This window comes from Actinia tenebrosa, unplaced genomic scaffold (genome assembly GCF_029948245.1).
Source record: "Actinia tenebrosa isolate PJP-AT-01 unplaced genomic scaffold, QUT_ActTen_1.0 PGA_scaffold6__47_contigs__length_16458017, whole genome shotgun sequence".
In the NCBI taxonomy this organism is placed as follows: Eukaryota; Metazoa; Cnidaria; class Anthozoa; order Actiniaria; family Actiniidae; genus Actinia; species Actinia tenebrosa.
This window is the reverse complement of record NW_028292583.1, coordinates 7,815,061-7,842,900: the sequence shown is the minus strand read 5'-3', so window position 1 is coordinate 7,842,900 and position 27,840 is coordinate 7,815,061. Positions and strand designations below refer to the sequence as shown.

Below are 27,840 nucleotides of genomic sequence, written 5' to 3'. Positions count from 1 at the left end.
TGGTCAGTAGCCTTACAATAGCATTTTGGTTCATGCTGTGATTGAGCTGTTATTTTAGTGTCATGTAGAAATGAAAATCTGAGAAATACTAAGAAAATATATATTTTTAACATTTCTAGATAGCAGACCAAAATTGAAATGCCACTGTTTATTGTGATAAAGTAAATTTGGTTTTGGGACCGAGTTTCAAAAATTAGGGGAAAATGTCACCCAATATTTTACCACAAGCAATCGCGATGTGTCCGCAAGACGTGAGTTGACTGTATTGACTTACAGGTTTATAAAAAAATGTACACCTACTACAGGTGGATTTTATAACATTTCTTATATCAAAATTTATTCATGATAGTTCATAAACCAATAGTAAATGAATCAGTTGATAATGTATTAGAGCTACTATGCTTCATTCAAAACACAAAATAGAGTAAAATAAACATGACTAAAATAATAAACAATTAAAAAGTCTGAGTTAAGTTCGGTCGCTAACGGCAATATTTTAATGCTGGTGGCAAATTATTTTTTCATTCAATGAACCCCACGTAATGATGATCACAGGCTCAAAGCTTGCATAGAAAATAACCAATAAAGTGTCTCTGGCTCAGGAAGGGGGCTATTGTCAAGTAAGAAGAACGAGGGTTTAAGAACTCATTCTTAAGTTAGCTCCGAAAGGGACATTGTAGTCGTGATGGTAAGAATGATGAATGGTGGCAGCGGTGGGAGACAAGAAAATAAGATATGGTCGTTAATCCATGGTCCTCGTTTCTTGACAATGCTACTGATAATATCCATGATCCACGTAGCAGCAAGTCAGAACAAGATGAGTACTCTTGATCAAGGTTTGAACAAGATTCGATCACCAAGTAGTGTCAAGACAGCAGGCAAAACCAAAACTCAATCTAGCAGGATTTGTAACACCACAGAATGTGTTGATGTTGCCAATCAAATCAGAAGAGTTATGAACCCGAGCGTGGACCCGTGTGATAACTTTTATGAGTTTGTTTGTGGCCGTTTTCGGGAACAAAATCCATTGAATGGAAAATGGGTCACTAATACGTATAGAAAAAGAGGTTGGTGGTTTCGAAGGTATCTAAAAGAAAAACTGATAAAAGGGCTAGCCAAACTCAACGGGGTAAGCGATGAAGTAATGCAAATACCTTCGGACATCTACAAATCGTGTATGAACTTGAAAGCCATTGACAAGGAGGGTGATGCACCATTAAAGCAACTCATCCGAGAATTCGGAGGATGGAGTTTGGTAGAGGAAAATGGACAGTGGGACGAGAACAACTGGGATTTTGCGAAGGCTCTTCTAGCAATTCATCGTAACTATATATCCAAAGGGCCATTATTCGAAGTGAAAGCCTTCTACGATGCTGCTGCCGACAGTAGCAGATTTGTTTTTGAGGTAAACTCAAAGAGAGATGTCTTCTACCTTACGATAAAATTGGACATTTTCTTGTTTTGTTGTTCCATTTGACATTTGCATTTGATATATCTATTGTACGAATCAAAATAAAGTTAGTATTATTAAATCCATTTAATTCTGCTAATAGTTGATATTCCCTTTTCAAATACATATAAATCAAGCTTACAATTTTACTTTTTTGAATCTATAGATTGATGAGGCGCCATTCAAGGGATCTTACTCACCACCAAAGGTATTGATTACTATTGTGTTTTTCGCTTTCAATTTTGTTATTACCCGTGATTTTTACATGATTTTTATTATTGTCAGGTTGATGCCTATCGAAGTCTGATCCGTCACATAGCATTCTTTCTGGGAGGACGTACCAATCTTGATGGGAAAGTACAGGAGTTGGTTGATTTCGAAGCCAAACTTGCAAAGGTAAGTCATAATGGAAAATCCTTCATGATTCCAAATGTGTTTAAATTTTTTTTACAACTTTTTTTTTTAGCCCCCGTACGGGGCTCCTCCTTGAGGTTCGATTCCTCCACACGCACTACCACTACATTCTATATTTACAACACTACAATTACTCAACTCACATGTTGATTTTTACGGAGAGAGGAAACCGGAGAACCCGGAGAAAACCTCGCGGCAAACATCAAACAAACTCTACTCACATATGATCCTGTCTGAGCCGGTGCTCTAGTCCGGATCTCCCCAGTGAGAGGCGAGCACCCATGCCACCATAAATTTATATTACAGAAACACTCGTTTATAACTGCTTGATCGGCTCTCGGCTCCGTTTTCTCTTAGTCTTTTGCACGCACAGTATAAATGATAACCAAAGATTTTCACCAATTTATGTATTATAATCAACGCACTTTTTGTAGGTGTGTTATTAATACCGGACCGCCTTAGTTCTTGAAAAAATCTATGAAAAATACCTTTCCACTTGCATTTGCTGAAAGTGGCATAATGCCACTCGTTCTATCATAGTAATTTTTTTTAATGGCCTATTTCATTAATTCTTCTGGAACGGTGGTGTCATATAATGCGAAAAGTAGTTCCGAAATTTGATAGGGGGCATCCATTTCCTAGGTATTTTCGAATTTTGTGAATCAGAATATTATGTGAAATGAAAACAACACCAGCAATTGCATCAAATATTTTTTAAACTTCGATATCGTTTTTTTTATTTAAAAAAACGCTTTTTTAACGATCATGGTCAAATTCTTATCAAAATAGTTATAAGCTTTTTTAATTTTATTTCATTTTGACAAAATTGTTTTCCACAACTAAAACAAAAAATTAATAAAAAATTAATAAAAATAATAAAAATAAAATAATAATAATAATAACAATAACAATAACAATAATAATAATAATAATAATGATGATGATGATGATGATGATGATGATAATAATAATAATAATTACGAGATTAGGAATCACTACTTTGAAGTCTTGGAATTTTAAGTATTAGTTCTAGATACAAAAGAGAGCTAAAAGAGAGAGAGAGAGAGGGAAAAACAACAACAACAACAACAACAACAACAACAAAACGTTCAGTTATTAAGCGACTAGAACCCTCTCGCGCGCGGGCAAGGAAACGTGATATACTTTTGAAGATTTGCATTCTTATAATCTAAAGCATAATTTTTTTCTCTTTATATATTATTAGTTGGGTTTACCCCCACGAGACATAATCCGAACCACATTTAACAGGATGACTGCCGCGGATCTACAAAGAGAAATGCCTACGGTAAGGAGTCAGATATAATATACAATCATTACTTTTCTTCAAGTAGTATGACTGCATGGATATTACCAAGAATGATTAAAAGATTGTTCCGATTCCATTCGATTTGCGTCAGAAATATCATTATGATCTTATTGAGTCACATATATTTAATAGTGAGCTTGTTTGTCAAAAAATTAGTCCGGGACAAGACTAATCATAAATTGAAAAGTAATCAAATCGTGGAAATTGTGTATCATGACAAAATATGACGTCATTAAGTTGCAAATATTATCTAAAACTGTATTTATTGGATATTCTCTCCATGACTGAAAGTATAAAACACAAACCTTTATTAGATATCATTCATTTGTTTACAATGGTAACGACTTCTGACGTGATACTTACCTCATAATTTCTCGAAGTCCATAAAAGTCACTGAATTTTGTGCCTGTTTGGTAGAAAATACTGGACCCAAAAATAAACAAAAACACTCAACTCAGGGCAGGCAATAAAAAAATAAACTCTATTCACAAGGTAGTGGACCCCGAGACCTAGGAAGTGCGCATGCGTGTGGAGATTAGCTAGTGCACGCGGGGAACTTCAAGCCATCATTATCGATTCCTATCAGTGATGCGTACTCGGCTAAAATGTTTGGTTCAATGAGAAATCATAGAATCGTGCGTACGTAATTAATTTAATATTACATATATTTTTTTAGTTCAACTGGTACAACCATCTACAAGGAATGTTTGCTCCGAAACACCTTCCTAAAACGGAAACTTTCGAAGTGTCTAGGCTGCCATACCTAAAAGGTGCCATGGAATTAGTTAACAATACATCCAAGAGGTATGTTATTAGAATGTTAAAACTACAAAATAATGAGTGTCATTTCTTTGTTTAACGGTTGCACTCGGTTTCATTTGAGAAGGCACATGAATATGGATACGAACAAACGAATTTTTTCTCTCTTGTGAATGACACGTGGTCTGAAATGGGAAAACATTGTAACGCAACGATTTTGGTTTATTGTTGCATTTGTGTCAGTTTTCTATTCATTTCATTGAATTGGCTTAAATACCGCGATTTGAAACAATTGCTTGGTAATAGAGCGTAACTCTGATATGAAACAAGGGGCCATTTTGCATGACCATGCGAGAACTGCTGTGCTATGAGATAGTAATGCAGGCTCAACACAGGGTACCCACGCATCTAGCTTGTAGCAAGATGTCTCGGTGTTTGATTTATTTCTTTCTCTTTCTTATAATTTTCACAATTATTTGAAACTAATCAGCTACATGTAAAATCGGCTAAAAAATTTTCTCAAAGAAACAATTTTTGAATAATAGCTCTAAACATATAATTTATTCATAGGCAAAGCAAGACTATGCCCTTGCAGATAATTGATAATTGCTCTATTTCCCCCAACTTTTCTTACTAATCAAACACGATAGGTCGAAAGCACAGATAATAAAGACATCACATCAAATGAATTTTGTGTGGTAGTTTCTCTCACAAATCAGAAAAGTACTCGAGAATAAAGATAAACAGATAAACATAAGTATACTGCATTTGATACTTTCTTACCCAAGAAAATTGTTCGATTACTGGGATATCGAGAATCCCTTTCCAATAAGGATACATGGAACTAAAATATGCATTATTTCGGCTCGAGCATTTGAAATTACAAAAGTTTTGACCAATTTATAAATGACTATGCAAACAAATTTTACAACTTTGATGGGCAAAAAAATATAACTTCCCGAATTTTCCAATCAAAGATACGTAAGCAAACACAATAAACACACATATAGATGTTATCATTTTTGTTTGCAGTACAGTGGTATTTTCAATACTTTTACAAATATTCAAGGAGAACAACGCCGAAAAGCTCGAATCATTAATATATGATATGAAAGAAAGGCGAATATTTTCGCATGTCATTGAATGCGATTTCTACATATGATATCGTAATAAAATAGAAATAGCATAACACTCAACTTTATAGCGAATCTGTCATCAAATAGTCTTATTTCTTCAGTAAACCAATAGCTAAGTATATCACAACAGTCGCCATTTTTGAGGTAGCTCGCATGGCGGCTCTTTGCAATCATGTTTTGCGAAGACTTTATACGTTGATATTCACTTGAATCGCACAAATGATACATATTCGATGTCAGGCTTAATGTCTGAGCCTATATCTAATCGTTTCAGAAGACGAAAAAGCAGATCTTTGAGCAAATTTATAACATGATCGAAGCTCTGTACAGTACACATGAGCTCAGGTATGGCGCGCATGCGCAGCAAAATGGCCCCTTGTTCTGATACAATATTCTATTTTTCCTGCACCAAAAATCTAATGTAATGCATACAAATATATTTTGTCTTTCAGTGTGTTATCCAATTATTTGGTATGGTACGTGATTAAGGACGAGATCCCTTACATGTCATCGTTCTATAGACGTCAATATGAACAATATCAAAGGAATACTTGGAACGAACGTTGGGCGAAATGTATTGATGATATAAACACATATTTTACAAGAGACATAATAGGTGCTGGATTTTTAGCAGATAACTTTACCAACAATTTGAATATTATCAAACCGGTAAGTTTATATACGGCTATTTCAAAAAAGGTTGAATACTGAATACTGCATACAGTACTGATTTAAGCATTCCAAGACCGAAGTGCATTATAGGTCATAGTGACATTGTCTAATGTAGGATTCATGATAATTATTTATTCTATTTTTAGTGTATTCCATCTGAAACAATATACTAACTACATGTAGAGAGTTAATTGAGATCCACAATGCCTTTTGGTCTTGGAATGCACTATTCAGAACGCAGTATTCAATATCCAACCTTTCTTTGAAATTGCTGTATAAACTCAATTGAAGAATCGTTGTCGGGTTCAGAATTATAGAACATAGAAGCTGAGACCGAAATGGCACATGGGAAGTACGTTAATTAGATGCATGCTGTGACCCGGCGACCCGTGGCATCATCCACTGTTTTTAATACACGTTTGGCATTGTAAACCGACCATGCATGGATGGCGCAAATGAATAAATTATAATATAATTATGTCATTTCCCATGTGCCATTTCGGTCTCAGCTTTTATGATCTATGTTTCTGAACCCGACAACAATTCTTCAATTGAGTGTATACTACTAGATAAGAAAACACGAAAGAGTAACGCCACCACTGTCTTATATTATAAAGCGTTATGATAATCGGCTACTTTTTCAATATATCTGGTGCATCTGTCGTTATATTCGGTGCATCCGTATAGAGTAAGCGTCGACAACTACGAAGAACATCTTGTTTAGATAAGGTCCTGTAAAATCCAAATGTAATCTCTTCCATGCCCTCTCCTGGCGATGACCATGAGGTTAGCTATGATCGATATCGATGATGAAGGAAAATCAGTATATAACAGTGGTGGTGTTCCATACTTTAGATTTTCAACAATTTAAATCGAGGTTCATTCCTTGATTTTTAAAGTATTGTTTGTGTTTTTAAGATTGAAGTCATGGTGAATGAGATACGAGATGCTTTCAAGGAGAATGTGAACTCTCTTACATGGGTTGATGATCACACCAAAAGAGCAATAATGGACAAGGTATCTGTCAAGAGATGCCATATTAGATGGATATGTCGAATAACCTATACCTCTTAGTAACCGCGTGCGAGGTCCGTACCGTAGGTCAATGAGCAATTTTTCAGGATCCTCGCTTAAAGTGCTTATAAGCCTTTACACAATATTTTCAGAATTGATTCTTTAAATAGTGAATAGTTGATTGTGAAAATAATTCGTCATTTGAATGTCGGGTCTTTGAGATACGAAGGTTTATATTCCCAATATGTTAATGACTATGACGTAACATAAGGGATTTGAGTTATTTTGTGGCAACTTTTAATATTGAACGCTGGACATTTTTTGAAAACAAGTTTGTAAGAGCCTTTACGTGAGTCACGAGTAAAAGGGTGATGCTTTTAAAATACTGTATTCCAGAACGAGTGCAATGTTGTATATTAAATGATCCCTTATGTTACGGTTTATGCCATACTCATCAAAGTCATCGAATGACTCAATCTGGAACATCCAATTTCAGGCTAATATTTGCTCAAACCCTCTCTCATAATTGCTTTACATTTTATAATTTTATAATTTATTCAATATTTTTAAATGAATTACCATATTTTTTTGAAGAAAAATTAAAAGAGATCATAAGGCTTCGGAACGGCAACGATGAAACCCTGGAATGTGCGTAGCAAATTATTTATTTTGCTTCTTTAATCAAATAGGATCTTAAAATAAATATTACTATGTACCAATGTTTTTTGAGTAGACTTTGAAGCCAAAAAAGGTTAATATGAATATAGGCTATAAGAATATCCATATTGTCAAAGTTCAAGAGCTGAGAATAACGAGTCAACTGAAGACTTCTAGCCTGTGCAGCCTGGCTCTTTGAGAAGGGGAGGGAGACTAAGCCTCTCGACTTGGACGAAGAACAAAAAAACTATACGCGTTGCATTTAAAGCTCGTGCCGGCAGAGCCTGGGCACGAGTAATAATTCATTTTTAGCGTGAATCAGTTACAGTTATCAGACTTTTAAAAAGTGGAACCTTGGTCACGCAATCACCAAAGATCGCATTTTTTGCTAATCTAACCGACAATTCCAAAATCTTTCTAATGGAGCTTAAATTTATCAAACCACACTGAACTTTCAAAAAATGGCACGAACAATAATTCCTTAGTTCTTGGGTTAAATTCCATGGCAATCTTTACGAAAATCCTTAGTCCTGCGTTGATTCGGGATGCGTGATTTTCGCATGAGGTATTTCAACCAAATTCAACAGTTTTCTATGCAGTCAGAATTATTTTCTCCAAAGCAATTTTTTTCAGTTTTGGAAAGATGTATTCTTCCCCAACATGCAGCATAAATATGATTTCAACGAGAGTAGATCTTGTAGAAAGTTAAATCTTTTTTTCTTTTGAGGCAACTAATTAGCATACGTAAACAAAGGCCTCCTATTTTCCCTCGCCAGAAATTCGTCCCTTTCCCAATAGCTTGAAACCCAGTCCAATGAACGAATGATGGTTTATTTTTTAAGCGCGCTCTGTTCAAAGTTTGGCCATTTTCACTCCTCTTGAGCGTCTGTTGATTGGGCTGCGGTCGAGCATCTTTTGTGGCCGTTTTCTCGAAAATAAAATACTATTTTCAAAAACTAACTACCCAGGGATTCATATCTAATAATGGCCTATCTAATTTCAAAAGAAGAACGAATTTGATTTTTTGAACCTTGCCACCGTTAGCGTTTGTTTGATTCTTGTGGACATTGCCTCTTAAACTGATATCTTTAAATTATGTAGGTAAATGGGATGAAAAGTGAGGTTGGCTTCCCCAAATATCTCCTGGACCCTGTAGAAGTTAGCAAGAAATTTAAAAAATACAAGAATGTAAGTAATATTCATTTATCATATTCTAACTAGAAAGACAGGGGCATGAAATAAACTATTAAGAGAGAATTCTTTCGATCGTATTCAAGCAGTGAGCGCCAAAAACTATTTTCTTGAAGAAGGCTGTTGTACGAGGCTAAAATCTTGTTAATCAGAAAGTTTAACTTGTTTGGAAGTGGAGATGACTAATAAAAGTGGAATCAAAGTGTTAACCCAAAGCAAAAATTTTATTCGAAAATAAGGCTTAGGTCTTCATTTGCTTATTTCCCATATATTTTCTATGAAAAAGCCTGACAAAGCAACATTCTAACACAAATGCAACAAAACATCTTTTTACAATTGAAAATACCGCTTCAAAAAGGCATTTTATCGTAGTACATCAGTTTCTAACTGTTTAAAAAAGGTTTTGAGTATTAACCCAAAACGAAAATTGGTATCAAAACTCATATGAAAGTCTAGTTTTTGGCGCTTTTTGCCATTATTACTCATTATTATTGAAAAATATTTTCTCTTTATGTGTAATGAAGAAGTAGAAAACGCGCGCGCATGCGCATGTGCTATGTAGAGTTATAAACGGGGTTTGGCAGAACATCAGAGAAATGTTAGCACGATTTTTTTTGAAGGCTGAAGAATAATTTTAAACCAGGAGGGATGTGATGTCTCTATTGTTTCCGGTCGTATGCTCATAATTTAACAAGAAAACTAGATTTTTTATTTAATTTCTATTTTATTGAGATCACCTGCTGAAAAGCCTTTTATCACAACAACTGCAGTGGTGTACTTCGTATCACGGGCCCCAACAAGGCTTGGAAGGGAAAGAAACATGGCATTGATTGTCATTGACATCATCTTTATTGAACCTCATTTTTTGGGGTTGATTTTGGATGTTTTTCTTCTTAAACTTAACCTTCGAAGCTCGACGTCCATTCGAAACTTTACGCGGCATTCTTTCAAGTTCCAGCTCTTAAAACCATACCCTTTCTTAAAGGTATTCGTAGAATAACTCGTAAACATATTCTATAAAAACCCGCGCGGGAGCTCGGCTGTAAGAAAAGAAAAAAAAAAGTAGAAATTCAAATATAAAAATTTGATAATAGTAACTTTAAAATAAGATCACCTTGTTTGGCTATTTAATAAAGTTTCTACTATCTATAAACCAACAGCTGAACATCAGGAACGATACACTACTCAGCAACAAAATAACCATCATGAAGGTCAAGCAAAAAGATATGTTAGCAAAATTCCAAAAACCCATGGATAAAGGAGAGTAAGTCTGTCACTAGTCTTGATCAGGGCCTTTCTCCCAACCTTAACGATCACGTGGTTTTGTTCTCATATGGTAGAATTTAATTATAATCGCACAACCACTTGAAGGGCATTAGCAATCGTACACATTCCCTTAGTAATTCGGTTCCCATGGGCACGCGGCAGTGATTCTTGTCGGTTAAAAAGGGTACTTACCTTCAACGCAGATTTATTTATCAATTTTTAATGCATGATTCACACCTATTTCTGGCTATTATTTATTAATTATCTTTATTCTACCTACATCCCTACAAACTATATATATCTTTCAGGTGGAACTTAATATACGCACAAAGCGTTAGTGGTGAAAGCAACCCTTATACGAATATGTTATGTAAGTACATACGTACATACGTTAAATGTTTGACTAGATTTCAAGTCGTTGCGTGGCGGGCACACAAAACCACGACGGCATTGAATTTGGGGATTTTTTGTAGTATATGTAAATATTTATAAAATTAGTTCTCGTTTTACTGATACATACGTATATGTACTACGTGTGTGTATATGTATGTATTTGTATTTGTATTTAGAGATTTATGTGTATATAGTTTATTTATTAACCACAATTTAGTTTTCCATATATGTTTTAGAAGGCGAAGAGCCACTCGTGGATGAACTTCTAATGAACCATTATTATTATTATTATTATTATCATTATTATTATTATTATTATTATTATTATCAGTATTATTATTATCAATTATGAGTGGGGTGCAATTCGTATAGGAAATCGAATGGTTTCGAGTGCAATTTTAAAAAAATCAGCACGAGTGAAGATTAAAAATTAATTAAAAATTAAGCTTCATGGGATAAGTATGACCATTAATAGTATGACTATCAATTTTTTTAAAATCAAATACAAATTCTCAATTCATGGCGTTCGTATGATGAAGGGAAATTTGCTGCTTTTTTTTGTTGTTAAAAATACTACCAATAATAATGATGATAAAAGACATTGGTTGTAAATGTAAATAGCTTTTTTTAGCTTTTTTTTAGCATGTGATTTCAACTTTTTGCACTGTGTTTTCACGTTTTTGCACTGTGATTTGGAAAAAAATACCGACTAGCACCAATAATCAGAATCGAAGATTTTCGATGGTCATGTTGTTAGGTCTGAAATCATACCAGTGATTCAGTACAACATTGCACGACCGCCGGTGCAGCGCAAGAGCAATTTGTTAATCACAAGTTTGAACTCAGACCAAAATGGCACGACACGAAGTTCTGTTACCAATTGATTATATCCATTTTGCAATATTTTCTGGTAAATGCCAGCTAAACAGCATTCTCTCTGACTAACGCATGCCGACAGAGAAGCAGTCGGTCAAAACATGCCTACAGTCAATTCAAAAAACGTTGTCGTCGACTGGCTCAAGCCTACGCGACTGGACCGAAAGAAATATGGGTAAAAATCACTGAAGACGTTTAAATATTCGTTCTGAATTAATTGTTCCTGCTAGTAATAAGATAATAATGGCTAGAAACAATCCATCAAATGCATGTCTTTGGGTTTAGGGAAAGAAGAACAAAGCAGTTATGATTCAGTTCACAATTTCGAAAATATGAAGGCATTAAAAAAACGTCTCCTTCAACACTTCCCGCTCGCCTACGAACTTTCGTGCTGTAAACCAGGCATAACTAGTCAGATAAAATTATGCAGTCAACTCGGCTTCAATGATTACTACCCATAGTTCCTTTCGGTCCAGTCGCGTAGGCTTGAGTTGCTCGACGACAACATTTTTGAATTGACTGTATACATGACATTGAACTAACGAGCAAATAATTCTTATTTTCAAACCTAATCATCACAGTACGAAGGATTATTTTTGCTTTGAACTAAAAATATTATGTGGAGGTGCATTGTTAAGAAGTTTATTTGTACAATTTATAACTAAAAAAAAGTGATAGTTGCTACTGATCTTTTTCTTTTTATCAATATATTTCATAATTTTCCTAAAGCACAAAACTGAATTTTGCCTAATTGTTGATTCTACTTTCATTTTAAAGCAGAACAACTTGTCCCGGCAAAAATGATTTCCCAAAGAGCAAATGCTCACTTACAGTTCTTTGTTAATTTATGTTCGTTTTGTTTTCAAACGAAGTTCAAATGAAGTTTGTTTAGGCCTTCATATGTCCTTTGAAAATCCACAAAGTTCAGAAAATCTTCTTCTTTATAAGAAACGTTCTTTTAGGGGCGATGATTTCCGCCTGAGTTTCACAGTAAAATGAAATGCAAACAACTTTAAATAAACAATCTACAAGAATCCACAACTAGATGTGCCCTTCAGGCCCGTAGCGGGGGGAGGGGCCAGGGGGGCCTGCCCCCCCCCCCCAATAATTTCACAGTTTGTTTTTTAAGTAAACTTCCAAATAAATTTCAAACACTATTATCTTAAAATTGATAGAGGCGACTCATTTTTCCGAAAAAAGTTCACATAGTTGGCATTTGTCAATGATGAAAACTCAAAACAAGACATGCGGAAAAGCACTTACTTGAAAGAAACCTCTCAAGTGCTTCATATAATTTGCATTTAGGCTTTGGCTAAACGAGGAAACAAGTTTCCAGAAACATGTTTCCCGCGCGCATGTTCCCCGATGATTCCAAGTTTAGCCACATGCGAAACATTGTTGCATGCAACAAATTTTGCTTCCAAGAGGCAAAAATGTTTCTGCTGTGCGGCAGAAACATGTCATGCTTCCAAGACGCATGAGAACAATGTTTCCCAATGTTTCCTCGTTTAGCCACGAAAGTCAACATTCTAAAAGTTCGTTACTTAGCAACGCTAGCTCTATCTTGAAAGTGCGCATGCGCTAACCGATATTGAGCAAATATGTTTCCCGATGTTTCCTGACAGTTTTGCCACCTTTGGAAACATTTAAGGAAACATGTCTCCTCGTTTAGCCAGGGCCTTAGAAATTCGTGTCTGAACTTTGTCCATTATATTTTCGGCTTCTTTTATTAAATCACCTCAGACTTAATTAAAGGTAACTGGTTCTTTTTATTTAAAGTCAGCTGTGTGCTTCATATACATATGTTGAATTTCTATTCTTTGTTTGTACATACGCTGACATGATATTATCGAATAGAGATATTCACATGTTTGATGCTGGAGGTCTTTTGCCCATAAAATAAAGAATTATTATTATTAATTATTTATGCTGTTTTGTAAATTTGATAAAAGTTAATACGGTCATGTGGGGCGTGGCAAAACGAGCCCCCCTCCCCAATAACTTTACCCCTGCTACGGGCATTTGATCATTTTCTGACGGTTTTTCATTAAAATACTACTACCAACTTACTGTAGCAGTTTCTTTAAAATTATGCTTCCGATAATTTCACTTGTTCAGCAGGTATTTATACATGATTTGTACGACTTTTTACGCTAAAAATGGCTCCAAAAATCTTTAAAAGCTTTTTTCCCCAGCAATGGCGGCTCTTTCCCACAGTTGTTTTCATCATTAAAGGTGCTGAGTTCAACATTCAAATGGTTCCTTGTTTCCTTGACATGATTGGTCAGAAAGTTTAAATGTCTGTTTTGTCATCGGCTCAATTCAGATGATGAGAAAAAATAGTGCAAATTGCAGAAATAGTGCAATTAATGCTTTAATCATATCCTTTTTGTAATCACTACCAAGTCCTGCAATGATGGGTTCAAAGGAGTGCGATTAATTCCCAAATCGCATCATTAGGAACTCTTAATCGCATCCTTTTGAGCTTTTAATCGCATCTTTTTGAAAGAACCAATCACAGAACAGAATTCTTATATTCAGCCAATCAGAGAAGATAATGATTAGCATTATTTATGAATATTTAATGATTTGCTGATCTTGCACTCTTTATTGTGTCTTATTCTTGTGTATGATTACAAAAAGGATATGATTAAGTTGTAACTGAACTTCGTGTCGTACAATTTTGGACCAAAATCATACTTGTGCTTAACAAATTGCACTCCAACTACGCGGTCGTGCAATTTTGTAATCACTCGTATGATTTTGGTCCAAATTGCCCTCCACTCAGTTCAATTACCATCATAAATCGCATCATTTTTTAACCAATGAGATTACAGGATTTGGCAATGATAACAACGTGGATATAATAAGTATAGTGTTTAATAAACGAGCAGAAGTGTTTTATCAGGATTTTAAAACACGAGGTGTAGCCGAGTGTTTTTAGACTTGATAAAACACGATCTGCGAGTTTATTGACGGCTTAAAAAACTCATGATGTATGTTCTCATATTGTACTGAATTCTTTACGAAATGAGCCAAGTTTGATAGAGAAAATCCAAGTTAAAGTTTATGCAAATGAAGACGAATCTATGTCAGATATAAAACCTCCTTCACGGTCATGATTTGTAGTGTGTTTCCTTCATGAATTATTAATGAGGTTTTTTAAATAATAATAATATTAGTATAATGTTATTACTGTCTCGTTATCACGTGATCATCCTTAACCGGGCAATATACTTTGAACCTTAAAAATGTTAATATATCAAATTTCTTTCTTTCTTTCTTTCTTTCTTTCTTTCTTTCTTTATTCATTTATTTATTTATTTATTTATTTATTTATTTATTTATTCATTTATTTATTTATTTATTTATTTATTTATTTATTTATTTATTTATTTATTTATTTATTTATTTATTTATTTATTTATTTATTTATTTATTTATTTATTTATTTATTTATTTATTTATTTATTTATTTATTTATTTATTTATTTATTTATTTATTTATTTATTTATTGTTATAACTATAGCTCTCGGCTTGCTACTAATCAGTCCACCCTTTTACTATCCTGTTGATGAAGCGAGGTACTTTTAGTATAATAATTCAGTGTTATCCGTCTTCATTTCCTTCTCTTTCTCGCAACCATAATCATCCTCCTCATATCAAAATTCAAAATTCAAAATTAATCTATTTTGAACTTCTTGCTGTTGGCAACTACTGACCACTGATAATGGCAACCACTGATAATGCGGTTGTTATAAGCATTGTACCTTGAATTTAAGATTTTTTTTACACAACGTGGTAGTTAAAAGCGAAAGAAATATGTATTCGAATGTTCAAAACTTTGTAGGTAGTCACGTTCTACACAGGTAACCCACTTTCATAAGAAAATGTATATAGTAAATATATTTTTGCTGAAATGTTGTAGATTTCGCTAAGATTTTGGAAATAAAACTTTTATCAAAAAAAAAAAAAAAAAAAAACCGGGTGTACTTTTCGTCTTATTTTTAGCGATTTTAGGTGCCCCTTCCGCTTAAAACGCTGCGGAAAAAATTAAGGCAAGACGGTACGTAAGTACAGTTCTGTATTTTTTTTTTTTTTTAATTTTTATAAACTTGAAGTCTTATTCCCAAAATCTTAGCGACACTTACAAATTTCAGCAAAATTTATTTACTACATACATTTTCTTATAAAAGTGGATAGCCTGGGTTACGTGTGCCGGTTTCTGCCGCCTAACAGCCGCGAGAATTTTTATCTCTTAAATAAATGGTTCTAACCAACAAAAAACAAAATGATGTTTGCCGTATTGTTATTTAATAGTTGCAATATGAAAGAGGCTTTAATCCTTTGAAAATAGCTCAAATTCGGACTTAGTCAATTAAAGAATTATATTTCGCTGCCGGACATCAGCGGTCAACTCATAGATTCATAAAAAGCTTTTTTGCTGAATAAGTATCAAATATGCTCCTCTTCCTCTTTTTCTTCCTCCTTCCACTTTTTCCGCTCCTCATCATAGTTTCAAAAATTGCTTTTAAAAACTGTTTGTTATTTATCTGCTGTTTTTGTTCATAGAGCGCTGAACTTCGGAGCTATTGGTTCTACAATTGGACATGAGATTGCACATGGTTATGGCGTAAGATGTAAGTTTCTAGTTTGATCATTTTTAACTAATTATTAAGCAGGCTAGCTTTTAAATAAGCCTCAATTTCCAATTAATAAGGCCGTATTTATTTTACATACTTAAAAAAACTCCATAGGTTGTTTTCACATGTTTTTAAGGAATAATGGATATTTCACATGCTTTTGCATGCTTTTGCATGTGAAATCATTTGGTATTCCAAAACTTTTGAATACTTTTCACTTATATGTTAAGTGTATGCTACATCGAGTGTATAAGCAGATTAAAAAATTTGCCTCAGTTGGGTTCTCGCGTGACTCGAACCAGAGGCAGAACTGAGGCAGATTTTTTAATCTGCTTATACACTCGATGTAGCATACACTTAACATATAGATCTTTACCGAGTGACAAAAACACATTTCATACTTTTCACTTGTTTTTCACATCATATTTTCACATGTTTTAGGGTGTGAAAAGGATATGCCCATTTCACACAGTTTTCACAACTTTTTTTCACATGAAGAAGACCCTGTGAAATATTTCAAAGTTATTTCACTTGTGTTTCATTTCAGTTTCACACGTTGTACTCCAGCAGTGATAGTGACAGAGTTAATATTTAAGCCAAGAAATTCACTTTGATTGTGCCATCTTTGTTGATGTTGAGCTTAGTGTCATTCACAGTGTTGTTCTTTTTCGTACCACTGGTTCCTTCAGATGCTGTCATTTTTTCTGGCCTGAGAACTTGTTTTCCCGGCTTGTGTTAGCTTTTTAGTCTTTAGCCTTCGGCTTTTGTAAAGGGACTTTTGCTGCAGTTTTAGCAATATCTGCCAATTTTGCATATACGAGTTCCAGCCACGGCAGCGCGACGTACTGAGTGAACGAGATATCACTGAACCTCCACGAGATTCTCTAGATTATTGACAAAATATGTCTAACAAATAGTCCGTGAAGAAGTGTGCTTCTGACTGTTTTTGTATTTGTACTACGAGCACTTTACTCGCGTGAATATTTTTACCGAGTGAATAAAACACACGAAACAGTTGTTGCTAACGAGCTGAACGTGCACTGAATTTGCGCTGGCGCGTTGCTATCTCACATGATCCCTAAATGTGGTGACGTAGAATAATTCTCGCTTTATTGTGGTCTAAACATTGTGAGAGGTCGTTAACATACAAGATAAATAGAAGTGGGTTAAGAGTGATACCTTGATCAATTCCACAGCGAATGGGCATTATATCTGAAAAAAATACCATCAACGCAACATGATTGAGATCTGTCGTTTAAATAGGAAGTAAACCAGGCGATTGCCTTCTTGTGTAGACCAAAGAAAGTATGTTTTTTTTTTTTTTTAGATTTTAAAAACTTCTATGAATTTCTATCGATGTTTAAAAGCACAGTTCGTTTGTTAAATCATAGTTAATGGAGTGGAATGGTTTGGAAACTCCATAGAACAAAGCTATTGTTTTGCCTTTGATGTTGAATCGTACCATCACGTGATACTGACCGTGTAAAATGAACAAAAGCAAGTATGGATAAAAATACTCATTTCCTTGTTATTTTCATGCATTAACATTTTGAAAGTGACAATTTCATTCTTTGACCACTGACAAACCATGCTGATAAATATTTCCGCGCAGGTACAGTTAAGTTACTAGATGATAAATCATTTCCCTTTCAATAAACAGTTAATATTAATCACATAGGATTAATAAACAAATAACAACTATCCAATAACGGTTTTTTTAGGCAGAAAAACTTCTAAATTCCCTAATACTGTGAACAAAAGGAGCAGCTTTTCCTTTTGTGCACGGTCAACGTCATATAACAATGAACCATAGGTTTCCCAACCATTCCGCTCTTATTAAGTATGGTTAAATCAAGAAGAGCCGTAACCGTAGAATGGAGAGATCTAAATCCGGATTGAGGATGATTTATTAGATTATGAGTTATATAATAAGTATTGATAGTTGATTATAACACTCAGGGTCTATATATAACAATGAACCATAGGTTTCCCAACCATTCCGCTCTTATTAAGTATGGTTAAATCAAGAAGAGCCGTAACCGTAGAATGGAGAGATCTAAATCCGGATTGAGGATGATTTATTAGATTATGAGTTATATAATAAGTATTGATAGTTGATTATAACACTCAGGGTCTTAAAATAACTGAGGAGAAAGTGCTGCCTTCGTAATTACTTGCAACAAGATGCTAGACTATAAGTGTCTCGGATGACCACTTTAAATGACGGTCCCGTCTCTCCACACTTTATCATTACTAACTGAACCAATATCAGAGGGACATAAAAGAACCACTGAGGACGCAAATAAAACCAGGCAGTAACCACCCTCAGTGCCTACACTTCATAGTAATCATCTCTCATGTTTGTTTGCAAAAAGCAGTCTGAAATAACAAGGTCAAGATCAAGCTAGAGTTGACAGTCATCTGGTGCTTGACTTTCTGGAAGTCGAATACCATCTCTTTACATTTATCAGCATTCAGCTGGAACTAGTAGTTGTTTTAGTGCATTTTGCATTGGTACATTTTAGTACCTATAAAGTCATAAATACTCATTGCAATATCCCTGAGTGTTGTTATGTGCTTTTAGGTTGGAAGTTCAACAAGGATGGAGAAGTAAAAGGTCAGCTTTGGACAAACCAAGCAATTACTAGATTTCATGATCGACTTCCGTGCTTTGAAAAACAGTACTCACAGTATTATGTATCAGGATTTCAAGTAAGATGATAAATTAATGTAGAAGACCGCTAATCTTCTAAAAAGGGATTTATAACGCCTAAGCCCTTACTGAAGGTTTTGGTTAGAGAAGCCGCATAATCTTTCAATAAGAAAGCTACAAAAAAATGCATGGGTTCTTCTTTCAAGTTTATTCATTTTTGCCCATTTTTATAGGATTTGGTTTTCTTTTTCTTTCTTTTTTTTTTTTTTTTTTTTTTTTTTTTCTTTTCTTTTACTGAAGAACCTCTTATTCAAGTTTTCCCGCCTTTTTTGTTTGGTTGACGCGTGTACCCCTTCCGATCCCAGTAGATTCGTTACTCACGGAGCCTGTAAAAGGGGGGGGGGGGGGGGGGGGAGTGCTCACAATTCAATTCTTACATAAACTATTCACCAATGATGTTCCACTAATACACTCACTTACCATTACATTAATATGTTTCCAACAACTGGACTAGTGTTACAGGAAGCCCCCTTCTATACTCATCGATTTTTTCGTAGGTCAACGGCACTAAGACTCTTGACGAAAACCTTTCAGACGTCAACGGCTTGAAAGCGGCTCTCAAGGTTGGAAAACTATTTAAAAAACAAACTGAAAGGAAATGAATACTTCAATGAATAACTGTAACAGAATACATTAGGAGAAAATGAACTAAAACCCTTTTCATAAGCACTTTTTGATGCTATGTTTTAAAATCATTGACGCTCTTTTTACTGAGAAACATTCGTTCTGTTTTTTGTTTTGTTTTGCACTAGCGTACTGCACGTACTGTGTGCGCTCTACTTTGTTTGCTCACGTTTGAAAAAAATCCCCTCTTGTTTATTTCAGCCCTGAAGATGATCGTGGGGGACGAAAGATTGACAAAATAAATGTTTAAGAAAATTTTAAATTAAAAATATAGCATTCAAAGGTGCCTATCATGGTAACAGATAGATAGATATTTTATTGAGTAAATACAACCTCAAACCAAGCCTCAATACGAGAGATTCTTTTTCCTAGTTTATTTTCTCTTGAAAATACCGTATTAAATATGGCGTCGGGATTACAAAGCTTCCCTGCTTTCGTGAACTGAATTCGACTAATCACCCTCCAGCCATTCTATTGCTTTGTAATATAGTGATCACCGTTCATGGAATAAATCAAAGTCCTTTAAAAAAAACGTCTTGTCATTTAGCTCAAATTTAATTCGGTTTTCTTTGTTATTCGTAAAGCTTTGCATCATTATCAAATTCATTATAATTCACTAGGATGAGACCCAATGAAATCGCACGACTAGCGTCACATGAGAGCAATGTAAACCCATACAGCTTAGCTATAACTAGTAATCCGTACAGGATACAGAATACTGATACAGAATACTAAAACAGAGCTATTAATATTCTGTATCAGATTCATGATACTAATTGATGGTTTTCACGTCGGCCATGTTGGAGGACTTTAACAAAAAATTGTCAATGAATTCTTTTGCTATATCCTCCAACATGGCCGCCGTGTCTTTTGTCATTTAATTCCCTTGGGAATGGTTGAAAACCATCAATAAACCTGTAGGTCAGGCATTTTCCCCCTGTTGTATCGGTCAGTCGTTTTAGTCAGCTGTCGTTTCCCGGGCCAAGTAAAAATGCTAAATGTATAGTGTTGCTCTTTTTTGCATTTTTTTATTAGGCATATCACAATTGGGCAAAGCTAAATCCCAGTGAAAAATGGCTGCTACCAGGACTGAATTTCACCAATGAACAGCTCTTCTACATTGGATTTGGTCAGGTTAGACAAAAAATTTTTTTTGTTACGTATATCCTATAATAGTTTACTGACATCAATTTCCTAACATTAATTTTAACGACGCGAGATGTACCTACTCATTTCACTAAAGAAAAAAAAGTTGAGTCTGGTACAAGAGTATATCTATGAATGTAAATGGGCTCCTCGCTCGAGCGCTTGTTCAGTGAGGAGCAAGGCCAGCCAGCCATTATGTGCAAACATGCTAATGTATTCATGACTGACATATCCGAAATTCTGGTCCTGCGGAAACCTTTAAATAAGCCTGAAGCAAGGTGACGTTTTACCCCCGTTTCTAGACCATAATCCTTTTCACACTGCTTTTGTTCTTTAATTATGAATATTGTTCCTGTATTCTCTAAGAAATCAAACATTTTAATATGAAAGAATTTTAAAAACTATTACGGTATAGAGTTGGGGGTAAAACGTCATCTCGTTTCAGGCTTATTAAGTGCGGTACATTTCACTTCAAACCCAATGACTCTTTTTGTGAAACAGACGATAGCCGTTTCACAGTAGTTCCCTGCGCCATCTTGAAAGTTAAGGTAGCCGTGCCTTTGTATCAAAGGGAGATGAATGGTGAGCTTGCAATGATAGAGACATATGAACAATTGTCACTATAATTGCAAGCTCACAGTTCGTCTCGCTTCGATGCAAAAGCACGGCTACCTTTCAAGATGGCGCAGGGAACTGTGAAGGGGGCTATTGTAAATACGTTTTCGAAAACTACGTTTATTTAGATTTTAGAAAAGCTATACCTTTTTGACAAAATTTTGTAAAGTCCGTGCAAAATTTAAGGTAACATTTATAGAGGTCCAAATCCCCTCCTGTACCTTAAGCCTGGTTCACATATGATCGCAGACGATCGCAGACGATCGCAGACGATCGCAGACGATCGCAGACGATCGCAGACGATCGCAGACGATCGCTCTCGATCGCTCGATCGCAGAATCCACTCAACCGAGGATCTCAAATCGAACGTTCACATATGATCGCAGCCGATCGCCGGCGGTTTGTTGACACCTGAGTCCGCAAACAAAGTACCATGCAGATTCAACATGAACTATGAAAAAATAATCGCTGGCAAATCAAAAAAGAAGAGTTCGACTTTATGATCGTGAATACTTCATCAGGGGAGTCATCACTATAAAGAACAGGACGTGCAATCTTAAAATATATCCCCAAACGACAGTTGTTTACTTGCCTATAAGGCTTACAAACGTCAATTAGCATATATAATCGTGTGTTGATACTTTTGAACCAGTTATATCTGAAAAAAAAACTAAAAAGAAATGCTTTTTCGCTTGTAAAAATCAAAAATATACACTTGGTTTATGGAAAACTGAGCATTGTGGGACACCTTCCAATCTCACGATCGCAGAATTCTGTTCACATATAATCGCAAACGATCGCAAACGATCGCAACCGATCGCAACCGATCGCAGGAATAGAACCAGATTCTATTCCTGCGATCGCAGACGATCGCAGAGCTGTTCACATATAATCGCACTCGATCGCCAGCGATCGAGTGCGATCGTCTGCAATCGTCTGCGATCATATGTGAACCAGGCTTTAAATCAGTTTGCCTTAATTGTATTTACAGAGCTACTGTACTAACTTCATTCCTAACTACGCCAGATACATGTTCCAAAATCATATATATCCAACGCATGACATCAGGTAAGCTGAATATTCTTTAAAATGTCGACGTTCCCATTTAATAAACATAGGTCACTTTGAACCTGAATTGAAAAAAGTTTGGTTGGTCAAGTCCATATAATCAACTCAAATAAAGAGTAAAATGAATTACATATTTTATCTCTCTAAATGAAATATTGACTTCGTGAATAATCCTTCAGTGCATTAACTGTATAAATATCGAAATCAAATTATACATAACATTAGCAGTAAGCTGATTGAATATTATTAAAAATATATGCGTTCCCAAGTAGTTGAATATAGGTACTTTTGAACCTGTTTGAAAAAGTTTATGGTCAAGATATGATCAACTCAAGTATATATATATATATTTATTTATTTATCAAAAAGATATTTAAGTATCAATACGTTTTTATGGAATTTTAACCATTGCTATGACCAAGTGTCCAGGTTTGGGTGGTATCATCCGACCGATTGGTTATATTGGTAATATTGTTTATGACCACTGATAGAACTTTCTACAGATATCTGTAGAGTAAGCGCAAGCGTTTTATGCAGGTAAAACTTGGGCAAATAAGCGATTATTGGTTGAGCATAATATCGTGATTTCTTAGTAAGCAAGCAATTATTTTTCGATGCCGAAGGCAGGTATTGTGATAACCAAGCTAATATTCGGTCATTGGGATATATTTTTTGTAATCGTTTGTTTGTGTGTGTCGTTGTGTTTCGGCTTTTTTTTGCTGTCTATAAAATGTGAGAATTAATTTTTTTACAGCTCAGGGAAGCATAAAAAACATTTGGATTGCAGGTTTATTACGACTTGACGGAGGAGGCCTATAAACCACAAAAATCGAGATCTTGAAAGTAGATAAAAGACAAAAGCCCTGCCTCAAAAGATTTGAATTTAGTAAAAGAAGTACGTGTAGGTTTTAGGGATTTATTGTAAAGAATCTCTAAAACCTAAAGGTATTTCTTGTACTAAATTAGACATTTCCGATTTAGCGGCATAGGGAAAGTATATTCCGCATTCTATAATCCGACCGGAATAGCATAAATTAAAAAGAGCTATCATCATTTTATTCCAGATTTAACCAATAGAATTTTCAAAACTCCTTATCTTACTGTTTTCTCAGCTAGTACAATGTATTATTAGGTAAATAACAACTGCGAAAGTTGTCTGTAACTATTGTTACAGACGTTACTCCTTCGTCTTACTACTATGGTCCTTAATATTTAATCCTCTTACTACGAAGAACTAATGTCCCAAACGTGATATACTTTTGAACTTTCTTATACACCTGTTATATTCAACGCACCAAAACAGTCACAACTGACTAGTAAGCGCTAGTTATTATCAACATATCTTGAGATTTGTTTACAATATCAAGCTAGGAATTTTTCTGCTCTCACTAATATAAATGTGTTACGCCAGTTTGTTTTACTTTTCCGAAAAGTATATCAAAAAGAACATATATAACACTACAGTGTTTTTAGAATTCTTTTCCTTCGATTAGCAAGAGCACCACTAGTTGCTATTACAAAGGGTTGAAATGGCCTCATGTGTCGAAAAATATCCGAGGTCGCTGAGTAAATTTTCAGCCGGGAATCCAATGGCGTGCTCTACGCGGATACGAAGCGACCTTAGCGCTCTGTTGGCATTCTGTTGTCGTCTGTTGTAAGCAATACGCCTTGGAGTGATAAGAGGTGGGGCGTTAGCGTATCCCCCATCAGCTAGCAGCCTTGCTCGTCGTGGTAGATTCCTTCTTCTTCCATGGCCTATAGCAAGAAGTCGTCTGTATGACTCCGCATCGTTCATGTGCCCCGGAAATCTGCAAGACGTTTGTTAACTATGAATACGTGTAGTACTAAATTTTGCTTATGTTTGTGTTTGTTTATATATGCAGTAAAATAGCAGCTAGATCGAAATACTTATGCACAACGTGACAACGCTACTATATAGCAAACTTACCCAGCTACAAGGAGTAAATTCAAACCATCTGCAGCATCAGCAGCTGTACTCTTACTGGTTCCGAAAATAAATGCCAGAACATGAAGTTTTAGGTATTGTCTCAACCACATAATCACCAGTAGAACTCTGTTGCTGACGTCAAGATTACAAGATCTTCTTCTACCTGTAGTTGGCACCCGAGGTGTGTGTCTCGGACGGGTAACTTCTATACCAATTCTTCGTACAATAGCATCAAAGTATTCTGGTGTTTCCCCGGTCATGTACCATGTGTGGATTTCTTCGTGCTAAACAATAAACATCTCTGCCACATGTTACGATGGTTAAGCAGCTGATTGCCAAAAAGTCGGGCTAGGAGATTAGCCCCTGTTGGTGCCGTAGAGACAAGCGCAACAAGTGTGATGAGCAGGTTCCCTTTTACATGCATAGGAAATAAAGGGACCAAACGTTTTGGTCTTTGAGGACTCAATTTTATAGCTGCAAAGATACACAGCAGGGTTACTACAATAAACATTGGGAAAGGTGGGACATCCATTGTTGACTGACGCGAACAGGTAGTGTATTAAATGTATATGCAACTTTTCCGTTCGCAGTCACGAAACCAAACAAAAATATTTAAAAAAAACATTACGACCAGTGCACGTGTGCACGTGCCTATGTATGCAAATTTTTAGGGCTCTTTTCACTTTTCTTAATCCTGCGAGAAAGGCGCGATGGACAACAACAAGCAAAGAAAACCAAGGAAAAACTACACTCAAGTGGAAGATACTCTTCTTCAAGCTGTGCAAACATGTGGAAGAGAGTGGAAAAGTGTTTTGAGTTTTATGAGAAGGCATGTTGAGGTTTTGGGAGAAGCAGGTGATCAGTATTTGGCTAAAAGAAATTCCAACAAAGTGTTGGAGGAGCAATTAAGGAAGAGAGCTACTTAACTGCGTAACAACGCTCTTCCTTCATGGTAAGAATGCTGTTGACCAAAGAAGAAAGGACTCTCAATAACGGTATTATATGGAGTGCGATGATTCTTTTATTTCCTGGTAGGAATGCCAGTGAAGCAAGCACGTCAAATAAAATAATTGATGAAGAATACTCGTCCGCATCCAGTGTGGAATAAACTTGTAATAAAGATACTGAAGAAGTTGAAGACATTTGCAGAGCTATCAATGACCGCGAAACAAAGTATGTGTTAGATGCAGAAAAGAACGAACCAAATGACGACCCTGCTGACATCCTTACACGAATCAAGAAAACAAGAGAAAGCGAGAGGATGGAAGACAGGTAATTTATAAGCAGACAGAATTACTTTTAACGTTGCTCATACCTATTTGATAATAAAACCTCGTTAACTTTGCTATTATCCTTTCAGGAAAAGACCTCTTAAGGAAAGCTCAAAGTCAAGTAAAAAGCTGAAGTCATCTAGGAACTCCCAGGTCACCAGAGAGAAAAAACTGGACAGCTTACTCGAAGCAATCCCCGCCGTTCTTGATGCGGCCCAAAGTGCTGCACGAGAGCACCAGAAAGCATTAAAAAGCTGGAGGGCAGTTCATGGTCTTGACGTGACAGATTCTTTGTCAGATGAAGACTAGCACCTTATATGCTTTATAAGTTCTGTTCACGTTATTAGTAAATAGACATTAAACATCACGTTTTTTCTTACCGCAGAGCCTGGCCGGCATGGGCACGTTTTTGTTCTTTCCCTGTAATTTAACTAGTACCTTTTACAAACCTTTTCACCAAAGACAAAGGTTATTTTATTATATATCTATTGCTTCTTGAAAAGCTTTTCAACTTCTTTTTACTTTTTTTTCGTTTGCGTAGCACAAATGTTTGTCGAAAACACGAGATTCTTACTGAATCTCTCAAATATCTTGTTTTGTTCTGAATTTCAACGCATTGGTTATGTGCACAGCCATTTCCACTGTAGAAGAACTAACAGAGAACTTGAATAAAATCATGTTTTTCCCCGCAGAGGGGGTACAGAGTTGGGAAGCAAGTGCGTGTTTACAGGCAGTGAACAATCTCAGTAGGCATCCACATATCAACTATATGTTAGCAATACGTACGTGTCCATGCAGAAGGAAAACTTCTCGAAAATAATAACCGTCGTGATATTCTACATTATATGCTAGCATTCTTAGTTCTTTTATAAATTTAAGGGCGAGCATTTACATTAGTATATTATGAACGCAACTTTTTTATATAACTGCGTTTCAACGGGACGAGATCTTATTCTCGAGCACACTGCTCGTCAGTTAAGCTAATAAAACAGGTAGTGTTAACGATTATAATTGTGCAATACCTTAAGTTAAATAAAACAGGTATACTGAAAGCTGTTTCATTATCTTATTGAATTTTCTGGTCATAACGATGATTCTAGCCTTATTCCGCTGGTTAATGCTTATTCCGCTAGTATATGCCTATTCCGCTCATATGCCGCTAAATCGGAAATGCCTATTCAAATCTTTTGAGCAAAAAGACCGCATCATCATGCGAATGAGCAGACTATTATTTGTATTTGTAGGCTAATCAAGAAACGGCTAAAAGCATAATTTGAATGATAATATTACTTACATTTATCTATGAGCCGGCAAGTACCATCTTACCGAACGACTTCAGTAGTACCTCTTATCGTTGTTCTTCTTCATTATCTTCACAGGGTGATCGGTACATTAGTTAACTCTTGCGAGTTTGCCAACGCGTTCAAGTGCAAGAAAAACAGTCCAATGAATCCTTTGGAGAAATGTGCACTTTGGAATCAAAAAGGGTCGTTGTTCTAGTCACATGTCCTTTTCCAAAACTTTCAAACGGAACGGATCTTTCTAATATTAGCTGTTATTGTTTCAATAGAATGTATATCCTAATTTTGACCTGGAGGCTACCTCAAAAAGACACTCCTACATCATTTTACATAATAATAAAAATATATTTAAATAAATCTTCTAAATGAATTAAATAAATATAACCTATAACTGATTCCATTAAATGTAAAATATAGAAATATAAAATAAAGACTTAAAACTAACTTGTTGTCCCGTTACCTCATTCCGTTTGGCGAAAAAATAAATCATGACAAGTTTTGACACGGGAAAACGTGTCAAATGTGCTGGGCACATTAGATACTTTGAATAGAGTACAAGACTATTTGGGATTTAGTCATTGTAAGACAAAAGAAAGTCCGTGGATTCGGTTTGAATATTTTTTTTACGGTCAAATTGAACCAGCATAAACGAGTCTTGGTCGCAAATCCCAAAGCAAGCCTCCGTCTCTCTGAGAACCAGTGTTATGGTGGCTCCATCGGCTCAAAAACACCACACAAAACATTATTGAACAGAAGATTCTCCATCTACAGAAAAAGTTTGGTCTCCAAAAAAATTTACCTCAGAATACCCTGCGAGCAGAGTCTCCTTTACCTTCCCCCGAGTGAGAGAAAGGAAAGAAGACCCTTTCCTTTCTCTCACTCGGGGGAAGGTAAAGGAGACTTTGCTCGCAGGGTAACCTCAGAATGGAAATATTACGAAAAACGTATCTCTTTCCCTACGCTTCTTAGTAAATTTGCCCCCCAAACAATATGGCGTCGGAAACCGTGAAAGGAATTATAAATAAACTAATATAAAACTCGTGTGAGTACTCTTTTATGTAAATTACGACGCAGTAAATTCCTCGTCCACCCACTCGTTGAAGGTTTCGGCATGAAAATCCCTTTTTCATAAAAATATTCGACTAGAAATAGATACGTTTAGCTAACCAAAACAAAAATCATTACTTTAGTTAATACAATAACATATAACTCGTGCGGGTACTGTTACTAAAACAAGGAACGGCCTGAAACCACCTGAAACCACCTAAAACGACCTGAAACGACCTGAAACGACCTGAAACGACCTGAAACGACCTGAAACGACCTGAAACGACCTGAAACCATCTTGAAACCAC

At 35.5% G+C, this 27,840-nt stretch overlaps 2 protein-coding genes and 1 long non-coding RNA gene across 3 annotated transcripts; 1 reads left to right on the top strand and 2 right to left on the bottom strand.

The window, feature by feature from the left end:
* Positions 1-512: 512 nt before the first annotated feature.
* LOC116300266 (endothelin-converting enzyme homolog) lies at positions 513-26,929 on the top strand. The gene is made up of 17 exons (XM_089039169.1): positions 513-1,405; positions 1,617-1,658; positions 1,736-1,846; positions 3,090-3,170; positions 3,868-3,995; positions 5,539-5,755; positions 6,677-6,775; positions 8,531-8,617; positions 9,781-9,884; positions 10,195-10,256; positions 14,686-14,740; positions 15,729-15,796; positions 18,384-18,511; positions 19,010-19,075; positions 20,172-20,270; positions 21,889-21,965; positions 26,564-26,929. Exons 1-17 carry the CDS (start codon positions 686-688, stop codon positions 26,682-26,684), a joined length of 2,265 nt encoding a protein of 754 aa, XP_088895295.1. The 5' UTR covers positions 513-685; the 3' UTR covers positions 26,685-26,929.
* Positions 9,325-26,600, bottom strand: LOC148905973 (uncharacterized). The gene is made up of 3 exons (XR_016121561.1): positions 26,479-26,600; positions 18,933-19,100; positions 9,325-9,660 (listed from the first exon to the last, which is right to left on the bottom strand). It is a non-coding gene; the product is annotated as an uncharacterized LOC148905973 (long non-coding RNA).
* Positions 23,000-24,173, bottom strand: LOC148905974 (uncharacterized). Its single transcript, XM_089039170.1, has 2 exons — positions 23,914-24,173; positions 23,000-23,773 (listed from the first exon to the last, which is right to left on the bottom strand). Exons 1-2 carry the CDS (start codon positions 24,171-24,173, stop codon positions 23,470-23,472), a joined length of 564 nt encoding a protein of 187 aa, XP_088895296.1. The 3' UTR covers positions 23,000-23,469.
* Positions 26,930-27,840: the final 911 nt, after the last annotated feature.